The sequence below is a fragment of the Pituophis catenifer genome, unplaced genomic scaffold (assembly GCF_029215685.1).
Source record: "Pituophis catenifer annectens isolate HBS135680 unplaced genomic scaffold, rPitCat1.0.hap2 SCAF_1, whole genome shotgun sequence".
NCBI lineage: Eukaryota > Metazoa > Chordata > Lepidosauria > Squamata > Colubridae > Pituophis > Pituophis catenifer.
In genome coordinates, this window is record NW_027256881.1 from 348,703,996 (window position 1) to 348,727,954 (window position 23,959).

Below are 23,959 nucleotides of genomic sequence, written 5' to 3' on the forward strand. Positions count from 1 at the left end.
GGGGACACCCAAAGAGGCAACTTCATATAGAACCTTGTTTTATATTTATTCCAAACTCTTAGTATGGCACGTCTAGCAAAGTGATTACTAAAATCAACATTCTATGCCGCCCAGAGTCCCTTGGGAGTGGGGCGGAATAGAAATGCGACAAAATAAATAAATAAATAAACAAACATTAACTTTAACTTTATCATACCATAAATAATCATGCCATCCAAACCTTAATTCGTGGCCCTCTTATTCTGGAGGTTCATCAAGTCTTTTAATCAGGCCAGACAACATCCCTCAAAATACAATTTCAGATCTGGAAAACCTAACCCCCACTTTTTCCTAAGCATCTTGCAGTAGTTTCTATCTAATTCTTGGTTTTTTCCTGTTCCATATAAACTTAGAAATATCTGAAATAATAAACACATCTTTAATAACAAGGGCTTTGGAACTCACTAAGGACACTTCGAAAACACAAAAAAGAAAAAACTGACCACCGGAATATTGTAAGCAGTTGCAGAACTTCATAAGGAATTCTTTTATGGACAAATTCCTCCTTTCTGTCATCATTTATTAGAAATCTTATCACATTCTAAACATGCCACAAAGAGAAATATAAATGAGGCCAATCCTTGCATTAGTTAGACATTTTTGTTTCTTACTATATTTTCTCTGCAATTCAAATCTGGCCTCAGCAGAATAATGTAGCATTTGGGGAAAAAGATACAAGCCAAGAGAGCAGCTCCAGAGGCCAAAATGGAGAAGATCTCCACAGCCACCATGGACTTCCCTTTGGTGCTCAGGTAGGTGGGGAGGAAGGAGATCCAAACACTGCAAAAGACCAGCATGCTAAAAGTAATGAACTTGGCTTCATTAAAACTATCAGGCAATTTCCTAGCTAGAAATGCCACTGTGAAACTGACTAGGGCCAAAAGTCCTAGGTAAGAAAGGACACCGTAAAACATTATAGTTGAGCCTTGCTTACATTCCAAGATGGTCTCTCCAAACAAGGAGTGGAAATCCAAGTTAAGAAATGGGGGAGAGGTTCCCAGCCAGGTGGCACAAAGGATGGCTTGGATCAGGGGACAGGCTATGACAATGGAGTTGGTCAGTGGTTTTCCTAAGAGTTTCCTTGTCTTGTTCCCTGGTTTGGTAGCCATGAAGGCAAGAACTACCATGACAGTTTTTGCTAACACAGAGGAAACTGCAAGGGCAAAGAGAATGGAAAAGGCAGATTGTTGGACGAGACAGGTGACCTTCCCAGGTCGTCCAATGAAAAGGAAGGAACAGAGGAAGCAGAGCAGGAGGGAGACCAGGAGAATGTAAGTGAGATCTCGGTTGTTGGCCTTGACAATCGGTGTGTCATGATGTTTATAGAAAACCACTAGGACTGCAGAAGTGATCACAGAGAGCAAAAGAGCAAGAAAAACTAAAATGTATCCCAGGGTGTCTTGATAGGCAAGGAAGTGGATCTTCTTGGCAATGCATTGGTACTTGTCCTTGTTGGGAAATTGGTCTCCTGGGCAGGGGTCACAGCGAGCTGCATCTGAAATCAAAAGTCTTTGTCTAAGCATTTCTTGAGCAATTATCATGCATATTTTCCCTCCTGCAAAAGTGATACGTTGTACTGGAAATGGCTGTATGTTCTACCTTGGCTTTCTAGACTACTGAATGGACCCCGAGTCATGCTTCTCGCCTCCATCTCTGACACTTGAGATGTACACGACAACCAGTCTTCTTGCACTGCGAGATTTCCCCCTCTAGCAGGCATGGCCCTCCACATTATCGAGGGCCTTCCTCAATGACGGGTTTTTGGACCCAGAGAGGTGGCATGCAAAAAAAAAGGGGGCTGAGGGTTTTTTTAATTAGGGTATCAGGGAAGTTTTTAAGGGGATCCAGGAGGGGGGAGGGGGCTGTAGAGATGGACCTGGGGGGTCCATATGGCCACTGAATGGGGTGGTGGGTCTGATGGGCATCACAGAGGGGACGGGGATGTAAGTTTGACCGGGGTGCCGGGGGGTGAAATGATGGGCAGCTCAATTGAGATAGTGAGTGGGAGGGGCAGATATGACGGGCGCAAGGGGCCATTTCATGTTTTGGGCATACGGTCTTGCTGCTTATGAGCGATTGCATACTCCGGCCCCCAATGCACTGCTCATTTCCCAGGTTGCACAGAGTCTCAGGCCCTGGGTCCTTGGCTGATGTTGTGCAATGCCTTGTCGGTGGTAAATAAAGCCCCCCTCATTTTCGATCTTATTTTGGAGGGGGGTTGGACCTGGCAGGGATTATGGAGACCTGGTTGGGCCAGGAGGGGTGGTGTTCCCCTCGTTGAAATGTGCCCACCAGGTTTCCCTGCATTCCATCAGTCAAGGCCTCGGGGGAGGGGCGGGTAAGGGGTGGCGGAGATTATTAGGAAAAGCCTTTGTCCGAGGGAGACCACTGTTCCTCAGATAGCCGGATGTGAGTCCCTTCTTGAGAAGTGGGGTTGTGGGGTGCAGATGGGCCTGCTTACTGCATATCTGGCTCCCTGCCATATAGCGGCGCCCCTGCCTGAGCTGCTCAATGTTATTGCCAGGGTGGTGGTGGATACCCCCAGACTTATTGTCATGGGGGATTTTAACCTGCCATTCGCTGGTGAAGCATCAGAGGCAGCGCGGGAGTTCATGGCTTCCATGATGGCCATGGACCTGACCCAGTTAGTTCAAGGCCCCACTCACATAGGGGGACATACTTTGGACTTGATTTTTGTCTCTGGTCAGTGGTTGAATGATCTAGGAAAGGGGATTTAGACATCAAGCCCTTGTCATGGACAGATCATTCTCTCCTTCACTTAGACTTTCAAGCTGCTTCCCCCTGCCACAGGGAGACGGAACCGACCAGGTGGTTCCATCCCAGGTGCCTGATGGACCCGGAAAGGTTTCTAAAAGAGCTTGGGCCATTCCCTGAGACCCTGGCACACGACTCAATTGAAAACCTGGTGGCCACCTGGGATAGGGCAGCCGCCAGAGCTTTGGACCGTGTCGTGCCTTTGCGGCCTCTGACCCGATGCCGATTTCAATTGGCTCCCTGGTTCTCTGAGGAGCTGAGAGAGATGAAGCGTTGGAAAAGATGGCTGGAGAGCGATTGGAGGAGTAGCCAATCCGAATCTGACTGAACACTGGTGAGGTCTTATATCAAGATATACCTAGTGGCGATAAAAGCGGCAAAATCTAATTATTTTTCCGCTCTTATCGCATCTTCAGAGATCCGCCCAGCTGCTCTGTTTAGGGTGACCCGCTCCCTTCTTCGGGGGGGGGGGGCATGGGAAGATCCCTTGCAGGGTCGGGCTGAGGATTTTGTGCAATTCCCGCATGATAAAGTCGCTCAGATTCGGGAAGGCTTGGACTCCGATTGGGTAAGTCCAGGGGAGGAGATGGGGGTAGGTCTTGAGAGTATTATCTAGGAAAAGTTTGAACCTGTGGCTCCCGAGGACGTGGACAGGATTCTGGGTAGGCTTAGCACTGCCACATGTTTATTGGACCCGTGTCCCTCCTGGTTGGTACTGGCCTCCCTGGAGGTTGCACGCGGCTGGCTCCAGGGGATTATTAATGCTTCTTTGAGTGAGGGTGCCTTTCCTGCTGCCTTGAAAGAGGTGGTGGTGAGGCCCCTCCTCAAGAAGCCTTCCCTGGACCCGGCTGTATTAGCGAATTATCGTCCAACCTTATTCCAACCTTCACTTTGTGGTCAGGATACAGCACGGAAATGGCATTGGTCGCATTGGTTGATGATCTCTGGAGTGCTCGGGACAGGGGTTGCTCCTCTGTCCTGGTCCTATTAGACCTCTCAGCGGCTTTTGATACCATCAACCATGGTATCATGCTGCAGCGGTTGAGGGGGTTAGGCATAGGGGGTACCATGCTGTGGTGGTTCTCCTCCTTCCTCTCCAACCGCTCACAGTTTGTGTTGGCAGGGGGTCAGAGGTCAACTTTGAGGCACCTTGCTTGTGGGGTGCCACAAGGGTCGGTCCTCTCGCCCCTTCTGTTCAACATTTATGTGAAGCCACTGAGCAAGATCATCCATGGTTTTGCGGTGAAGGTCCATCAGTACGCTGATGACACTCAGCTGTACATCTCCACCCCAGACCACCCCAATGATGCCCTTAACGTGATGTCCCGTTGCCTGGAGGCCGTACGGATCTGGATGGGGAGAAATACGCTCAGACTCAACCCTTCCAAGACTGAGTGGCTGTGGCTCCCGGCGTCCCGGTATAGTCAGCTGGTGCCATCGCTGACTATTGGGGGTGAAACCTTGGCCCCCACAGAGAGGGCTCGCAATCTGGGTGTCCTCCTGGATGCATGGCTGTCCTTAGAAGAGCATATGACAGCCGTGGCCAGGGAGGCTTTTTCTCAGGTTCGCCTGATCTGCCAATTGCGTCCCTTTCTGGACCGGGACGCCCTGCACACGGTCACTCACACCCTTGTCACCTCCTGTCTGGACTACTGCAATGCTCTCTACATGGTGCTCCCCTTGAAGAGCACTAGGAGGCTCCAACTGGTCCAGAATTCGGTGTGCGGGTGTTTATGGGCGTAACTCGTTGTGCCAATGTAATACCTCTCCTGCGCGAGCTGCACTGGCTCCCAGTGGTCTTCCAGGTGCGATTCAAGGTGCTGGTTACCACTTTAAAGCACTCCATGGCTTAGGACCTGGGTACATACGAGACCGTCTTCTGCCACCGATAGCCTCCCACCGGCCAGTTCGATCCCACAGAGAGGGACTCCTCAGGGTGCCTTCGGCCAAATTATGTCGACTGGCGACACCCAGAGGGAGAGCCTTCTCTGTGAGAGCTCCTGCCCTTTGGAATGAACTGCCCCTGGAGATACGTAAGATCTCCGACCTCCGTGTTTTTCGCTGCGCCCTCAAGACCCTGCTTTCTGACAGGCAGGGCTGACTATGTAGATGAATTTTAATTTGGAATTTTAACTTTGGGTTTTAAATCAAACTGGCCCAAAATTGTTTAATAATTTTAATATTTTTCAATTTAAATTTATCATGTTTGTATGTTTTTGTGTTTTTATTCTGGCTGTACACCGCCCTGAGTCCTTCGGGAGAAGGGCGGTATAGAAATAGAATCAAATAAATAAATAAATAAATAAATAAATAAATAAATAAATAAATAAATAAATAAATAAATAAATAAATAAATAAATGTGTTGCCTTTCTGCTGTTGACCCTCCTATAAAGGGAGTAATGAAACAATCCCCTGTGCTATTTATGGGGCATGAAAAAGAGCAAATCAACCTTCATTTATGATGATTCTGGGGATAGATTAACCAGAGACAAGGATTTATTCAGTTCCATCTGTCCATTCACTGTGCACTTCCACGAGTAATGTGGCTTTCAGTCTGAGATTCCTGCCTGTTTTTCTGCCACTTTATAATTGAACACAAAGAAGAATGGCAGATCCGTTATCCAGAAATGTTGCTGTTTTGTTTTAAGTACATTATTCCTGCCTTAACATCTCTGCTTTGTACTTCAAATCTGTTCATTCCTGACTTCCAGTTGTACTTCCAGTGCCTTCAGAAGCCTGATCCGCGAGCTTCGTGGTCAGCTCCGACCTCTCATTATTGGAGGGTTCAAATTGGGACTATAGCCTCCCTGGAGGGGTGGTGAAGCAAAGGGGGACAGCCTAGCAGGTAGAGGGGAGTCGCGTCTCCCTTCCCTGACTAGGAAAGCCCACTCCGCCAATGACAGGGATCAGCAGCAGCAAACATGGCTGCCCTGAAGCAGAAGACAACCTGAATACCCAAGACTGAGCAGGAGCAGAGAATGTGAGTGGCTTGTGAACTGGGCAAAAGAATAATTTTCTTTGAAAATATCCCCAAGAAATATGAGGGGGAAGAATACTGGAACTATTTGCTAGCTGCGGTATAAGCACACACACACACACTGTTTTCTGAGGTTTTCGCGGGTGTTTGTATGTAGGTCTTTGGTTATTCGGGTTTTCTTCCACGTAAAATTGCCAAGACACTTCCAATATTATATTATAGCTTTTATATATATATATAAGCTATAATATTTAAGAAGAGAAACTTTTTAAAGAAAACTAAGTTAAAAAATTGAACTCTCAAAGTGAAGACATGACATTGAAAAGGTATTTTTTAAAGATTATATATACTGGAATTTGATCTGGAAATTGTTTATATTTTATGACTATCAAATTTTATTACTATTTGTTCACTCACCTATTGGATTTACAATCTAAAATAATTAAAATTGGATTATCAGCACTATGCAGAGAGGCAATACTAAGCTGAATCATGATCACCATCTGCTGCTAAGAGGAGAACTGTGCATCTATGGGAATTTGTATCTTTGTTGGATTATAAGGAGTTACTTCAAACTTACTTTAAACTTCAAAATACAAAACTTTTGAAGAAATAAAAGTGATTGGAAGGGACGTGGATAACCCCTGGATTTTTTTAAAAATTGGACTGACTGTAAAATGGAAATAAGTGGATATAAGGATATGGAGCTGACATATCAAGACATTAAGGATTTTATAAAAGAACAACATAAGGAAATGAAGCTTCCTGCATAGAAGCTTCTGCACATGCGCAGAAGCATTTTGATGATGTCGGGGTCAGTGGGCAGAGCCTTCCGCTGGTTTTACTACCAGTTCTGTAGAACTGGTGCAAACTGGGAGCAACCCACTACTGGGTAGTAACGTAATGAATATAAGAAATGAATGGTTGGAGATAATATGTATATTTAAAAAATGTGATTATTAACGAAAAGCCAGAGAAAGATCATGATTGATATACTGGAATATTGAATAATGAAAAAAGGAAAGATCACGTCTTTGATTATTAGATTGATAGGGGTAAGGGCAAAAAAAGAGGGCTAAAATAGAAGTAGAAATATGAGGGGGGAAATAGTAAAAAGTAGTAGTATATCATCTTAATAGTATGTTAAGATGATATGAAGTATGATAGAATTATGAGAAGGTTTAGAGTTGAAAGATAACAGTAGAAACTATATGTTAGTAAAATTAGAAATGAAAATGGGCTGTAATTATTAAGAAAAATATTGTTATGATTATTTATATTGAAATATATGAAACCTAGGAATCAAACCATTCAGGGAATGAGATGTATAAAATAAAAATATAAAAAACTTTTTAAAAATCTGTTCATTCCTCCCTTTCTGCCCTATCAAAGAGACATAAATAGATGGATTTCGTCTTTCTCTGGCAGGTCTATTTCCTCAGAGGTTGATAGAGATGCTGGAAGAAGCAGGCACTAAATGACCAAATAAAACCTTGGACTGCATTCCCCACTTCCTCAGGAAAAGACTGAAAAGTGGTTTCCCAACTGGAGGTTAAAGTAGAAGCAGAAAAAGAAGTTGGGGATTAATAAATTGTGTCCTCAAACTATCCTCGCTGAGGATCGAGAAAGGTGGCCTCTGTGGCCAGGGCAGTTTAGATCAATAGAAAGGTTTTATTGAAAAGTATCAGTGCATGTCAATTTTAACAAAAACGGTCACAATAACAAAAATATACTGATTTTATGAATTTCTTCCTTGATTCTGGAAGATTTAAATTTGAAGTATGGTCTACCTGTCTGATTAGAAATGGTCCCTTCTGGACAAGGGTCACATTGGTAGCAGCAAACCTGCTCGCCCTCTGGAACTCTCCTCCTCTCTCCTGCATGGCACCTCTTCATGCCGCACCTGGCAATGGGGATGGTCTAAAAGATAAGTATTTGAAATTACTTAAGGAACAAACCTGCTGCATTCATTCTTTTCCCCATTCCTATTTCTATGTTCAGATTCTCTTCTAAAGAGATACAGTGCCACCGTCTATCAGAAATATGGAACAGCTCCTGAGGGATTCAGGCCACTGGCATTCCTGAGACATCAATAGATGCCGTAGATTGGAACTGGGGTTTCATCATGAGGAGGAAGGCTTGTGACTGAACCGCAGCATTTCTAAAAGAAAGAACCATGGGGATACAACTGAGTTCCATGGAAATCACTGTTGCTTGCTGTAATTGCATCCTGCATTTCAAGCAGATGTTGATCCCAAGCCTAACCCTTTGTGGAATGACACAAATCAGACCTCAAAGGTGTTACATGTAAAGCAGGTTATTCAGCAAATATCTGCCATAGTTTCTGACTCAATTTATTATTTTTCAAGTTAGGAAGATGTTCTGCATCTCAGGAAGAGAATGAATCTTTCCCTGAACTTACAACATTTCCTTGTAGCTCACCTTTGTGGCCCAGACGATTCCATCAGATTTAATGGTGAAATCGTGGCCTGGGGGAGCCTCAGGATTTACTTGCCCAATCTTCATGGGGACAAAAGATTGATTGGGGAGGAAATCCCAATTGAGAAGATCATAACGGCAAGATCCCAGTCCATCTTTTGAGAAGGAGACTTCCTCTCCAGCAGTGTTGTTGAACTGCATATTCCTCAAATAAGGAAGAATCTGAAAAAAAAGGAAACCTTCAGAAATAGGAGTATTTGGGCTGGAGCTACAAATGGAACATCATAGTTCCATTTCTTGGTTGCCATCTGAAGAATCAGGTGTATTTTACTCTGAAACTAAGTTTTCCCTTTATCACTGGGTATGTTTTCCAACTCCAATTTCACTAAAACACAAGAATTTTAGTTCCACAATCTAAATTTAATTTTAGGATTTTCCTCTTGTATACTTCGCTACGTGCACTTTGAAATAGTTCCAAAGTCTTGTTGACTGATAAATGAATGTTTGGAGTGAATAAATTATTTCTATCAAAACTATGGAAAATTCCACTGATTTTCTCTAGCTCATTCTCAAAGGCAGCACAATGCAGAAACCGGTTTTGATCTACTGGGCCACGTGGAAGGAAGCATCTGAACTGGTTGGTCACTTCACTAGTCAGAGAGGTCCAACATTTTAGCCTTTAATGTACGGAATTCTGATGAATTTCAGATCAGGAACCCATTAGGACCACTTTGAATCTTGCTCTGTGCTGTGGTTGTCATAGAAACAGAATCACAGTCTTGGAAGGGACATTGGAGGTCTTCTAATCCAACCCCCGGCTCAAGCAACAGACCCTCTACACTTTTAGACAAGTGGCTATCCTGTCTCTTCTTCAATGACTCCAGCAATGGGGCACCCACAACTTCTAAAGATAAACACTCCCTTAAGAAATTTCTCCTTAGTTCTAGGTTGCTTCTCTGCTTGGTTAGTTTCCATCCATTTTTAATAAGAAGCTCTTTTCACACAGCAAACTGAGTGGCACAACAAAGGGTAAACTAAAAAAAGGGCATGGTCTCAGATGAGTTGGTATTGAAGTAAGCAGTTATTTAATCAGTAACTGAAGAAATGCATATGCTGAGCTTCCAATTAAAGCATCTGTGGACTGAGTCAAAAGACCCAGAAATTACCTGCCATGACTGGACATTTGAGATCCTCTTTCCAAGCCTCATCATGGATGGTCCAACTCTGGATCCATACATTGCATGTAAAGTGTGTGCCAGAGCATAAACAGCATTGTAGATATGGTAACTGTCACCTGTCATTCTCGTTTCAAAAATGTAATTTTGCAGATTCTGCAGATTCTCCTTTCCTGTACATTGTTTTTCCCCCTTTGGAGGGATCGTTCCTGATTTATGGATCTTGCAGTCAAAGACAACTTCCCACCATTGAGGGAGAAAGACATCTCCTTGGGGGTTCAGGGGTTCTAAAGACAGGAGGAAGTGGCTGAATTCAGAGACATCCCTGGAGTGGTCCCTAAAATGCAAGACCCCATGATAAAGTTTTACCAATTGCAATGTTTCTTCAGATTCTTCCATGCCAAGTTTCCAATGGGAAGTGAAGATATAAACTTTCCTCAATGATACTTTCCTCTGGTTTTCAAAAGAATACATCACCCCTATTACAGTGATAGTAACAATTGAGTCTGCAAACAAAATAAACACTTCTGTTTTAGACAAGGTAAGGAAATTACGAATAAACTTCTTCTGATCGATTTGAATATCATCTAATTCCAGCTTTAGAGTAAAGGCCAGGCAGATCTCCTTCTCCTGGAGCATTGGCGTCAGAGTTGAGATGAAACGTTCTCCCCTGTCATCTTCAGGGACAAAAAGACCAACCCAGTTCCACTGGAAATGCAGGAGCAGCTGGACTAAACCCACATACTGAGGAGATTCCTTGGGATTCATCCGGAAGAAGGAAGGATAAACTCTTCTCTCTCCCTGGGAGAACTCAAAGTCAACACCGAGCTGGAGAAAGTAAGATTATTTTTTCAAAGACATAGTAAATTTTATGTTGACTTTAGTAGTTACCATTGTCTGGTTGATGGCCCTCACAGACAGGCTGACTCACTTTGACTGGCAAACTTCATCTTCTTCCCATCTTAGCCATTTTTATTGGTTGTGGTACATCAGAAGACAAGAGAAGAAACCAACAACCTGATACAGAGAATAAATGGAGCCTGGATAGCTCTGCAGACTAAGCACTTTAATTTAACACCAGTTGTCTGCAATTAAAGTAAGTTCGAATCTTGCCAGGCTCAAGGTTGACTCAGCCTTCCATCCTTTCTAAGGTAAATTGAGGACCCAGTTTGCGGGGGCAATAAATTGACTTTGTATAAAATATACAAAAGTATGAAGGCTATTGCTTAACGCACTGTAAGCCACCCTGAGTCTGTGGAGAAGGGCGCCATATAAATCAAATTAAAAAAGAAAATGGCACTAAAATGATGGCTACTGTTTAATAAAAAATAAACAGAGTCACAAGCTCATAATATTCCCCACCCCAAAAAAAATACTTTTAGTTTTATTTTTGGCTTCTGTCTGTGCTTCTGATCTTTGTCTGTTCCATACTCTATCCAAGAGAGCTCTCTTACCTGTGGGACCTTAAAGATGCTGAAGATGGAGGCCATCTCCATTGAAGTCTTGGCACTGAGACCACCAATGACGGACAGCAGAGTGTCCTGCAGGTGACATTTATAACCTGGAACCACTTGGCCTCGTGAGGAGAGCATGGAGAGGCTGTTTAAGGAAATAATCTCCTCCCTCTGGAAATGGCGGTAGATGTGGAAGCCAAGGGTGATGTTGGGGAGCAGAAGAAAATCCTTATTGACCTCAGAGACAGCAAACATCAATGCAAGGAACTGCTGGTAGTTACTGGGTAGGAGACTGTAGTAAGAAAAACATTGGAGAACATGACAGGAAATCTTGTGCTTGGCTGTAGAACTTGCTTCACTGTTTGGGGGGACTTTTGGGGGCAACAATTCACAAATTTCATTGGGTTTGGGTTTTTTCAAAGGATTTCCCTTGACTAAACTTGGATGACTTTGTGAGAAAGGAGACAAGACTTTCCATATATATCATGGACTGTTTTATACTCTCTATCGATTCCTTCCATATTCACTTTGCTTTAGTGGCTGTAATCCTTTCCAACTGCTCCCCTTTCACCGTAATTATTTAAGGTGTCTCTTGGAGCAGCTTCTTCAGCTGTGGTAAAGATTGCTGAGCACAGGACTACAGTGGGAGTCACCTCATAGCTTTACTGAAGGCCATTATTCATGAGCAATGTTCATTCCAAAACTGAGAGGGATTTTTGTAACCCCTGAACACTTGAAGAGTGTTGAGCTTTTATTTGAACTTTCTACCAGAAGCTTCTATTCTGATTAATATTATAATTTAACTTCTTCACTAGGCCAGCACAGCTTCCCTCTTCATTTTATTGTTTATCATCTTCCTGATGAAGAGATTGAGAATTCCAGCCTATTTGAAGAGCTTCCTAATTTACTGAGAGAAGCACAAAATGCGCACTACACCAGGACCGTTCAAAACACTAGAAGAAGTATTTCTGAAAGGAGTCCCAGAATTTTAAGCAAAGAGAACATTTATCTGCATGTTTCTCCTAAGGCTGAAACTTACACAGTTTCTAAAAGAAGATTCACTGTATTAAAATCTAGGGCAGGAGGCTTGAAAATCATTCGCAAGGGTAAATTCCCACCAATAATGAGATCACCAGGCCTGTAGTTACTTTCCTCTAACTGTACATAATCCCTGAACACAGATATGTTTTGCGCCCTCTGTGCTGTAGTTGGAGCCAGGAGCCAGAAGAGCATCAGAAGCATCAGAAGTAGCATGACTCCTGCCCGGTCATTCTTATCACCTTCCCCCCTAGAACAGAACACAAGGTTTATGCAGAAACTGATTTGAAGGTTGCTGCTGTAATCTCACTGGAACTTTAGCAGATCAGACACCACCTGTGCCACCTGGATGGCATCAGGACAAATTTATATCAAAAATCCTTCCTCTTAACTGTCTTTGGGCTGCAACCATAGAGAGAACAAAGGCATGTGAGTCTCTTCAAACCCAGGAGTGAGCTCTTTGCAAGGCAGGCTAAGGTGACACGTTCTGTTCCCCATCTGGTGAACTCAGAGACAATTTTTAAAGCAAATTTCATCCTGGAAATCCACAAGGGATACATGAAGAATGTATCTGTTCTTCTGATAATTGCAGGTAAAAGGCATTGTCCTGTCCCCTTAGCAACAGCTTCTCTTCATGCAGCAGAATGGAAAACATCTTTGTGTCTCTTGTAATTCCCAGAGTAGATGGAGTCATGGGGAAATTGTGTTGTTGACCTACATGGAAGTGACCCCTGCACACAAGATGGATTTTGGTTTATGCCCTAGTTTGGTCAGATAATAGGAGGGCTACTTGCAAATAGTGGCACAAGGCATAAATGGAATTTGAGGAAGAATCTCAGGGTATTAACTGCAATTTTTTGGCAAGACTTGAACATTTCTGTTGCTGTATCCTAAGGGTAGGAATTGTCATCCGGGTGTCTCTTTTGGTCTTTTGGGGTGCTGCTCCCCAAATTCCCAGGCCTGAAATTATTTTCCTGAAGATTCATTCACAGGACCAGTTGGGATCATTACTACTGTACCAGCCTCCCTGCTGCCTAGCAACTTCCATGTCTGAGCCTCTTGAGGGCATTTCACAGTTGACTGTGGGGTTTTTATTTTATTTTATTTTTATTTTATTTTAAATTTATATACCGCCCTTCTCCCTGAGGACTCAGGGCGGTGTACAGCCAGAATTAAAAAACATGAAATACAAATATTAAAAACAATTAAAATATATATAAATTTGGCCCAAAATTAAAAATACAAACCAATTAAAACATTTAAAATTTCTTCTTAAGCCAGCCCGGCTTGCTGGAAAAAGTGGGTTTTAAGGGCACGGCGGAAGGCGCTAAGGTCTTGGATTCTCCTTATCTCTGGGGGCAACTGATTCCAGAGGGTAGGTACCCCCACAGAGAAGGCCCTCCCCCTGGGGGTCACCAGCCTACATTGATTGGCTGATGGCACCCTGAGGAGGCCCTCTCTGTGGGAGCACACGGGACGATGGGAGGTCGTTGGTAGCAGCAGGCAGTCTCAAAGATAGCTAGGCCCTATGCCATGGAGCGCTTTAAAGGTGATAACCAGCACCTTGAAGCACACCCGGAAGACCACTGGGAGCCAGTGCAGCTCGCGCAGGAGCGGTGTTACATGGGAGCGCCATGCTGCTCCCATCACTACCCGCGCTGCTGCATTCTGGACCAGTTGAAGCCTCCGGGTGCTCTTCAAGGGGAGCCCCATGTAGAGAGCGTTGCAGTAGTCAAGGCGAGAGGTGACAAGGGCATGAGTGACTGTGCACAGGGAATCCCGATCAAGAAAGGGCCACAACTGGCGAATCAGGCGAACCTGACAAAAGGTCCCCCTGGTTACAGCTGTCAGATGTTCCTCCAAGGACAGCTGCCTATCCAGGAAGACTCCCAGATTGCGAGCCCCTTCTGTGGGGGCCAAAGACTCTCCCCCAATAGTCAGTGATGGAGTCAACTGACTATATCGGGATGCCAGGAGCCACAGCCACTCAGTCTTGGAAGGGTTGAGCTTGAGCCTGTTCCTCCCCATCCAGATCCGCACAGCCTCCAGGCACTGGGACATCACTTCAAGGGCATCATTGGGGTGGCCTGGGGTGGAGATGTACAGCTGGGTGTCATCAGCGTACTGGTGGTATCTCACCCCAAAGCCACGGATGATCTCGCCCAGCGGCTTTACATAAATGTTGAACAGAAGGGGCGAGAGGACCTATCCCTGCGGCACTCCACAGAGTTCCCCAGATTATGGTCTTTAGAGATGTCCATTTGCCATCCCTGGGGCTGCCCTTAGAAGCATTTCAAAATGGCCACCATCATTCATGGCTAAACTAAAAACAGACCACTTCCAACGTGATCTGAGGAGGAGCTATCTTGGTCCCCTTTGTCCTGGCCAGATCATGGCCTGATGACTTTGAAATTCTTTTATGCTGCCCCTCTCTGCAGGGAGGCTGGATCTCTTTGACCAGTCCACTCTTAGTGACTGATAGGGTTCCAAAGGGAACTGAGGATTATACCCCAGGCTCTGCTGAATGGTCCTTCTGAGGCCTTGGCCACTACCGGGAATAGGAAAGCTGCTGAGGCCTTGGATAGGATCACTTGCATGTAATCACTCTTGGTCCATTGTTCCCAACATGCCCCAGCATTCAATTGATGGAGCTGAAAAGGGTCAAGAGACATCCAGAGCTCTGCTGAAGGAACATGAGGGATGAATCTGACTGAACATGTGTTGGAGCAGGGGTGTCAAACTCCATTTCATTGAGGGCCAGATCAGGATTGTTGTTGCCCTTAGGAGAGCCGGGAGTGGCATGGCTGTGTGGTTGTGGGTGGATGGGTGTGTGTGGACAGGGTGGGCATGGCGAGATAGATGTCCCTCATGTTGGGGGGTGAGACCAGGATGATCCACCGGAGGAGACTCACTGACCCTCTTGGGCCACACAGGGAGGTACAGATGGCAGCATGAGTCATCTGACCTTTGAGCTCCCAGGGCACCAGGATTCCACAGCCATGCCCTACTTCCCTGAGGGGCTGCCTGGGCTCACTTGGCTCCTGCTCCAGGCTACTGCTTGCCCAGTCTGGGCTTCCAGGACTTGGGGGAGGGGCTAAGGGACAGTGGGGCTCCTGCTGGAGGGCTCTGCTACTGCTGGTGCCACTGCTTGAAGGCGAGGCAGGGGGTGAGGCGGTGTGGCCTGGCTGAGGGGTTCCAAAGTACGCTGGTGTAGGACATGTAGGTCAGCTCTGGGGCTGAGCTCAGGCAAGGCAGAGTAGGGAGGGGAGTCCTGGCTGCCTCTTGGGGATGGGTCTCCCTGCCCTTCCCATATACTGGAGCCATTCCAGGTGGGGAGGTGTGTGGGAGGCTCATCCCCATGTCTGGTGGAGCTGGAGGAAGAGATTTGGAAAGCAACAGGAGCAGGTGGAAGCAGATGCCTGGGGGAAGGCATGAGGTTTGGCCTGCAAGGGGGCCATGCATCTGCCTGCCCTGTCCCAGCTGGAATGGCCGTGGGCAAGCAAAAACAAATGGTGGGACAGAGTGGGTGAGTGAGTGGGCAGCCACCTGATGCATTCAGCAGGCCTGATCAGGTGCCGCCCCCCACGGCTCTGCCTCCCCCTTCTGCTTGGAGGGCCAACCTGGCAGTCCCAGTGCTTGGACCCACCTGCCCAGCATGGGCTGTGACTACTGCCAGACGCTGTTGGACCCTGTGCACTCGTCCCCTCCTGTGTGTGGACTGGGGTGGGAGGGGCCTTGTGTTTGACATTGTTACGATATTTTTCAGGATCAGACTCAATAAGTAATTAGAGAATTAAGAGTTTAAATATATCTCTCTTTATTTACATAAGGCATTCTATATTCACTGAATATTCACAGATAGATGCAAAAAAGGGATGTATCCAGCTCCTTATATATACAATGGGTGGAGCTAGGAAAGGGAGTGGTGAAGTATGAATACGTTAAGAAGTGAAGAATAAGTTAACCCCTGATATCCCGTTCATATACTATTTACATAATGGAGAATAAGGCATTTACTTGTGACAAATCCCCCTCTAAATGCCGATTCGATATATCACACCAATTACATTCAGATTCAGAACAATATAAAACATGTAATTTAGAAGTCAAATATTTATGTTGCTTGGATGGCAAAGACTTTGTTAATATGTCAGCTATTTGCTCTGATGTTTCACAATGAACTGCTTTGATAAATCCATCCTGAGATAACTGTCTCACATGTTTAAATTTTATATCTATATGTCTGGACCTTTGTCCAATAGCATCAGATCTAGATATTTCGATAGCAGCTTTATTATCTTCATGCATGATGAATGGTAAGGTGGGTTTTTTCCAAATATCTGAAAGTAAGTCATTAAACCATACAAGGTTATTTGCTGCTTTAGATAGACAAACATATTCTGCTTCTGTTGTTGAAGTAGCTACTAAATCTTGTTTGCCAGTGTACCAGTAAACTGGACAACCGTTAAGGAGAAATATATAACCAGATGTGCTTTTTCTACATGAAGTATCGCCAGCCCAATCCGCATCGGCGTAACATGTGAGGATGGGTTCCTTGATATTATCAGGTTCCAATAACAAACAAAAGTCTAAACTACTTTTCAAATATCTTAATATCCTTTTGACAGCTTCCCAATGGTATAGTGTTGGTTTGCTGACATGCCTGGACAATAAGTTGAGAGGCAAGGCAATATCAGGTCTAGTCCAATTAGAAATGTAAAGAAGGGAACCTATGATTGATCTATAAAACGTGTTATCTTTGAATTCAGGGGATGATTCGTCTGCATTTCTTAGAAAATCAGTTTGCATGGGAGTATCACAGGGCTTAGCATTACTTAAATTACATTTATTTAAGAGCTCTATGATTTTATCTCTTTGAGAGAGTTTGAATCCCCTTCTGGTTTTGCTGATTTGAACGCCAAGATATTTATTTACTTTACCCAAAGATTTTAGTGAGAAATGTTCATTTAGTTTTGTTACAAATGTTTCTCTCCTTTCCTTATGTTTACCTATATACAAAATATCATCCACATAGATTAATACAAATTCTATGGAATCACCATCCTTTTTTACAAAGAAACAATTGTCAGCAGTAGTGGCACTGAAATCCATAGTTTTAAGTACTTTCACTAAACAATCATACCATTGTTTACCAGATTGTTTCAACCCGTATAAACTTTTGTTTAATAACCAAGTCTCATTTTTGTTTGTGTATTGACTGTGAGGTGCTCTTACATATATTTCTTTATCTAATTTTGCGTGTAAATACACAGTCTGTATGTCGTATTGAAACACATCGAGGTTGAGTGCTGATGCTATAACTAGAGCTGTTTTGACACTCTCTGTTCTAACTGTGGGAGAGTATGTGTCTGTATAATCCTCGGGATATTTCTGTGCATAACCTTGTGCAACTAATCTAGCTTTGTATAGGGTATTACCTCCCTCTAAATTTTTAATTTTATATATCCACCTAGTGCCAATGATGGTTTTGTCCTTTGGTGCAATTGCAGGTGTGAATACATTTAGCCCTCGTAAACTATCCATCTCTTTAGTCATTGCTGATTCCCATTTTTCTTTTTCTTTAGGAGGAAGTTTTAACACTTCCTCATATGTATTAGGTGTTGTTGATTCTCCATCCATATACATTATATAATCTTTGTATTTGTTTGGCACTTGATTTCTACTACTTCTGATTGTTCTTTTAGGCTTACTATCATTGTCATGTAAATACCTTGCTTCTTTTTTTGTTAAAGAGTCTGTCTTTATTTTGTGTTGACTGTTTGTCCATGTTTTGGTTTTATTCCTATGCATGTTGTTATCGTGTTCTTCTATATTTCTTTTTCTTTGAAGTTTGGTATCTGGTTTGGTGTTTGGAAATATTTCATTAAGATGTATTTTAGACCAGTTGGCCTGTTCATGGAACACAGCCGTTCTGGAAACTATAAATTTATTATTATTATCGATGAATCTGTATCCTTTTGTGCCTGTCTCGTATCCCATAAATCTAAGTCTTCTGGATACGTTCTCTCCTTTGCGTCTTAATTGTTTAGGTATGTGTACGTCTGCAGTGACTCCAAATATGTGCATGTGTGCTAATTTTGGTTTCCTATTATACATTACTTCATATGGTGTCTTATTTACAATGCTGGACCAAGTTCTATTTTGTGTGTAATTAGAATATTGTAGGGCTTCTGACCAGAATTGTTTGCCTAAGCCAGCATCTTCTAATGTGCATCTAATCATGGTTTGTAATGTTGAGTTCTTTCTCTCTGCCACTCAGTTCTGGAATGCGGAAAATGGGCTAGATGTGTAATGTAACATTCCTTTGTCCTTTAACCATTGGGAGAATTCCTTAGACATGAATTCACATCCCCTATCTGTCATGATTTGCTTTATTTTAATATTGTGCTGTGTTTCTATACGTTTGTAGAACTCTTTGAATTTCTGAAAGGTTTCATCTTTATGTTTTAATGTGTAAACAAATCCATAACGACTATAATCATCTACAATGGTTAGAAAGTAACGTTTTTTGTAAGTAATTGATGGTGTAAGCGGACCAACTAGGTCCATGTGAACCAAATCAAAAATTTTGTTGGTTGATCTTGTTGATCTTCTAGGTCTGGGACTAGTTTTTAGCTTTGTAGACTTACACACTGAGCATTCCAAATAGTTTTCACAATTTTTTATTTTAACACCTTCTGCGTGTTCAGTCATTTTTTGTACTACAGGAAAACTGGCATGTCCTAACTTCCTATGTAAAATATGAGCACACTCATCGTGAATTGGTTTACCTATTTTAGGTCTTTTTTCATTGTGTGTATCTTTGTGATTGTGAGTTGCTTCACATTCATCATTGTCACTGTTACTATTGTTTCCATTTTCTGTCTCAATGTTATCTTCCATATTTGAATCAATGTTGTGTAGCCATTTCTCCCTAGTCATTAAATAAGGTAGGCCTCCTTTGATTATTACTGTACCTATATCTATTCCATTTTTCTCTAATGTTGCTTTTCCCTTTGAGAACACAATGTTTGTGTCAGAATCTCTGCTTAGTTTTATGGCACTAAGTATGTTATGAGGTATTTCAGGTATTAGTAATACCCCCTCTATTTTTCCTAGACCAGGTAAGGTTACATTCCCTCTACCTATTACTTGGACTTTTTCTTGATTAGCTACTTTGATTACAAATTTATCCTCTACAAAAGAAGACAATATATTTCTATTATTTGTAGTGTGATTAGTTGCTCCAGAATCAATAAGCCAATTATTGTTCTTTGTTTGCTGTATGTTAGTGTTGTCTTGTTTGTTTAGTCCATTCAGTGAACCAGATTTCCTATCCTTTGAAATATCTCTGCCCCCTCTATGTTCTTTATAATTAGGTGGACTTCTATACCTATGTCTATCAATGGAGGACTGTCTGTTGTTGTACTTACTTCTGTATTCTGATCTATGTCTTTCTCTTGTGATTTTAGGGCAATCCCTCCTACTATGTTCTTTGGACCCACAATTGTGGCATCTAAATGTTTCATGATATCTTTCTTGAAATGCTACCTTTCTGTATTGTTTGTGTTCTATATGATTGTCAGAGCGACTCCTCCTTGAATTGTCTTCAGCTATTAACTTATTGGATAGACTTTCTATGGATAAGTATCCTAGATTGATAGTGTCTAAATGTGACATATAATTATCCCATGATGGATCAAGTGAGTTGATGATAACACTTTTCATCGTTTGATCTGAAATCACCTCCCCCCTTAAATGCAGTTCTGCTCTAATTTTGTTTAAAGATATTAAATGTTCACTTATAGTAACCCCTGGCTTTATCCTAGAAGAGAAGAAATCTTTAGACATTCTTGTGGTAGTAGCTACACTATCACTGTGAAATAAATTGAACATACATTGAACAATTTCTGAGACAGTCAGATTCTGCTTAATGCTGTGATACATGGCAGGAGACACACTGGAAATTAACAAGAAAAATGCTCTATGGTGTAGGCAATCTAACTTTAGAGTCCAAGGTCTTTTTGGGGGATTAGTGATAAAAAATAATAAGTTTTCTTTCATAAAGACAACCTGGAGCTGCTGATACCATTCTTGCAAATTAATGCCATCTATCCTCAGCTTTGGGAAGTCACTGGGTAAATTCCCAACATTGTTGGGTCCATTACTTACAACCGGGGGTAGTCCGTGGTCTCGTAAATGCTGGAAACTGCAAAACGGCGTGGGAATGCTCGCAACGAGTCTACATGATTCTCTCCGCATCTCATGTCTTCTTGGGTCGTCCTCGTAGTTTTGCGCATGCGCGTTGCTCATTTCGTTCCTGGAGTCGTCGTGAGAGGTTCTCGCTGCTGCAGCTCGCCCGCTCCGCTCCTCCTCCGATGAATCAGTCTCCGGCTCGATCTTGGGAGTCCTGGTGATAGCGGGTGCTTGTTTCCTTCTGCTGAAGGTGCTGGTCCTTGGATCAGTCTGCGGCGTGGGGTGGTATCTGCAGGGCTCTCTGGGTTCAGGTGTCGGTGCTCTTGTTGTCTGGACAGGAGCTGTTGGATTTTGAGGCTCTGGCTCGCTTGCTTGTTTTTTGGTTGATTTTTTAGTAATCTTCAGTTTCGGTCCAAAAGCAGCAAAAAGCGTTTTCATTGCTGACTTTATTTGTGTATCTGATGAATCCTCTTCGCTTTCTGATTCTGACTCTTCTGAGGTATATATTTTTTCTTTTTTATTTACTTTATCTAGTAAGGCCTTTCGCGCCAAAAATTTTGAATCTTGCTTTCTGATTGGCTCTGCTTCGCTCACATTGGGTGTCTGTTGAAACCAAGATGGCTGCCATTCGAAATTTAGCGCGGGATCGCTGCCTTTCTTCTTAACTGCGCCTTTGTCTGTAAGCATTTCACTTACTATTTTTGAGTCTTTTGGCTTTTCAGTAGCGATGTGCTTTTCTCTCGCTGCTCCGTTGTTTTTTAGTATATCTTGGAGGTTCGCAATGAGACTTTCATCGCTCTTTTGGCTTTTTAAAAGTTTTAGTATCTCTGACCTGAGTTCGTTGTTTTCTATTTCGTTTTCCTCCTGGTCATTATCTTCATTTATTATTTCTTCGTCCTCTGTGGTGTATTCTTCAGATTCTCTTGAAATTGCATTCGTGGACTCATCGATTATCTCTTGGTCCGTTTCCATTTTTTTGCTGTATGCCCTGGTGTTGGGCCTATCTCTTTTAGGCATATTTAAATTCTTATTGAGTCAATTAAACCATCCTCTGCTACCAGATTGTTACGATATTTTTCAGGATCAGACTCAATAAGTAATTAGAGAATTAAGAGTTTAAATATATCTCTCTTTATTTACATAAGGCATTCTATATTCACTGAATATTCACAGATAGATGCAAAAAAGGGATGTATCCAGCTCCTTATATATACAATGGGTGGAGCTAGGAAAGGGAGTGGTGAAGTATGAATACATTAAGAAGTGAAGAATAAGTTAACCCCTGATATCCCGTTCATATACTATTTACATAATGGAGAATAAGGCATTTACTTGTGACAGACATATCTGAGCTAGAGCTTCTATTAAGGCTACCTCATGGCACTACAAGCCTCAAAATGTCAATATTTCTCCATTCTTTTTGCACTTCTTATAACACTGAGTGACACCCGTGGCCTTTTTAAAGATGATCTGGAACCTTCTGGGTAAGGGTCATGTGTAGCTTTTAAATGAGCCTCACAAAGATTTTTAAACTAAACTGTTTTATTTACGAAAATAAACAAAGCCTATTCAACAGAATATCCGTTGTCAGTCTCTTCCTTAAGTATCTTGTCAGCTCTTTCTCCAATCGCCCTGTACGATTGGAGTTTGGGCCTTTCTTCCTCAGAAGGGAGAGGCTTTGGTGACTTCAGCTCTGCCTCTGATCCCGAACTGGGTTAGACTGCTGGCAAGCAGCTCCTTATATGCTGACAGTTAGTGACAGTTAGTGACAGTTAGGGAAGGCATAGAAAAAGCCCGGGAGATTCAAAACCAGGAGCTGCACTCTGATTGGCCTATTCAATTATCTAAGCCAAAGGCCATTAATAGGCACAGCAACTGTGAGGGAATTTTTTTTCTCACACTCACAGAGGAATTCTGGTTGATAAAATTGCTTGGATCTCTTCCCAGTTGGAGGCCGAGCATGGTGTGGATCCTATGGAGAAGGCTGGGGAAAGGACTTTTGCAGTAATTTAGGAACAGTTTTTGATCCGGCTGATCCAAAGGATGTCGACAGAGTCCATGGGATATAGTTGTGACCACCTGTGAACTAGATCCATGCCCCCCTGTTAATGACATGGTTGTTAAATGAATCTACTTTCCCCATTGACCTGGCTTGTTGGAAGGTCAGAAAAGAGGACCCTGGGACAGTGCAACCGTCATAAATATGAGCCAGTTGCCAAGGGCCCAAATTTTGACCACATGCCCATGGGAATGCTGCAATGGTCGTAAGTGTGAAAAACAGTCATAAGTCACTTTTTTCAGGGCCTTTGTAACTTTGAACGAATATGGCCTGTATAATGTCAAATACGGTTTTTAAATTCCTTCTGTGTTTAATTTTTATATATTTTTTTTAAAAAAAAATTATTGAAAATTATTAAAAAAATAAAGAAAAAAATATAATAATATGGATAGAATTGCAGAGAGTAATAAAATACATATAGAGTTTTAAAGTATCAATTTTCGCCTAGAGAAAGTACAAACTTCCATTAAGCCAACTCATCAAAAGAAAGAAAAGTTTATCCAGAAGAAAGAATTCTCAATTGTCATGCAATGCTCCTATAAATATTTACCCACGTTCACATTAAGATTAATATTTTCATTCTTCTTAAGATTTCTTTTTTTGCATTTAATTTTTATATTGATTGTATAGTTTTTGGTTTTTGGTTTATTTAGATCAATAGGCCAATTTTAAATAGCATATTTTCTCCTTTTATTGTAAGATGTTCTGCACTCGGAAAATAAAATAAATAAATGAAATCACCGTTGTTGACCCCCACCTGAAACTTTACCTTCGCTGGAGCTCCAGAGTTTTCTGCAATGCTGCATAAACAGCCAGAGGAAGCAGAACGAATCTCTTTGTCACAAGGCCACCTGGTGCAATGACAGAAGCGGCCACCATATTCCAAGGGACCACAACTGAATGAGGCCACTGGTGGCTGCTACCAAAATCATGCTGGAAGTGCTTGCTTAGCGAATCTGCCCCAACATTGATGAAGAACATCATTTTTTTAATGCTTTACAGACCTGTGAACATGGTCAATGTGTAGTCTGGGACAATTGCCTACATCCACTTCATCCCAGCCCTCTCACCCCAGCTGACCCATGGCATTCACCCCTCCCTAGCTGCTATGGTTCATGCAACCCTCTTTGCAAACTGGATACCCCAGGCTGTGGCAGGAGTGATCATGGTTGCCTTTTGACTCCCTTCGAGCTGCCCCACTTAGGTTCAATTGAAAGGGTGAGCACATGGGCCAGACAGCTTCTGTTCCCACCATTCAGCAGCCAATTCAGTGCTTCCGTTTGCTGATCAATTCCATGGCCTGAGGTGTGCAGTTTGCAAAGAGGGGCCCACAAGCTGTAGCCTGCTGTCAATGCAGGGCAGGACTGTGCTCTCTGTACATCTATCTGAGAGGGGAAAAAATTCAATCTCTCCTGGAGTGACAGAGCCTTTAATTTAGGAAGCATCATCTATGGCTCTCCAGTTGGGACCACCGGTTGCATAATGCCTTTGCTGGCCTTGCTGGTGGACAGAATGTCAGGCCTGTCCCAGCTTAGACATTTAGGAAAGAAAAATCCTTGACTCTATCTGTAGAGTTGGGTATACTTTTACTAAAAGTCAAGTGGTTACTGCGTAAGCAAAGCCAGGTCTGAAGATTTCTGTATAAACCATGTAATTTCCCCTACTCCCAGGCCTTCCCCCATATGTCATCTTGTTAGTATCCAATGAGGTTAAAATTAGTTGTTTTGGTAATAGGTCTAAAGTTTGATGCTTATTTGGTGGCCCTTTGCATTCTATTCCCATGCCTCTGTCCTTGGATCGTTCAGT

The 23,959-nt window shown here is 42.9% G+C and overlaps 1 protein-coding gene across 1 annotated transcript; it reads right to left on the minus strand.

The window, feature by feature from the left end:
- Window positions 1-656: 656 nt before the first annotated feature.
- LOC139312717 (metabotropic glutamate receptor 3-like) lies at window positions 657-20,532 on the minus strand (the record flags this gene model as incomplete). The annotated part of the gene is made up of 6 exons (XM_070937741.1): window positions 20,145-20,532; window positions 14,815-15,103; window positions 12,009-12,148; window positions 9,776-10,083; window positions 7,583-7,628; window positions 657-1,534 (listed from the first exon to the last, which is right to left on the minus strand). Coding segments are annotated over exons 1-6 (2,049 nt in total), but the record flags the coding sequence as incomplete, so codon positions are not given.
- Between the last annotated feature and the right edge of the window lie 3,427 nt (window positions 20,533-23,959).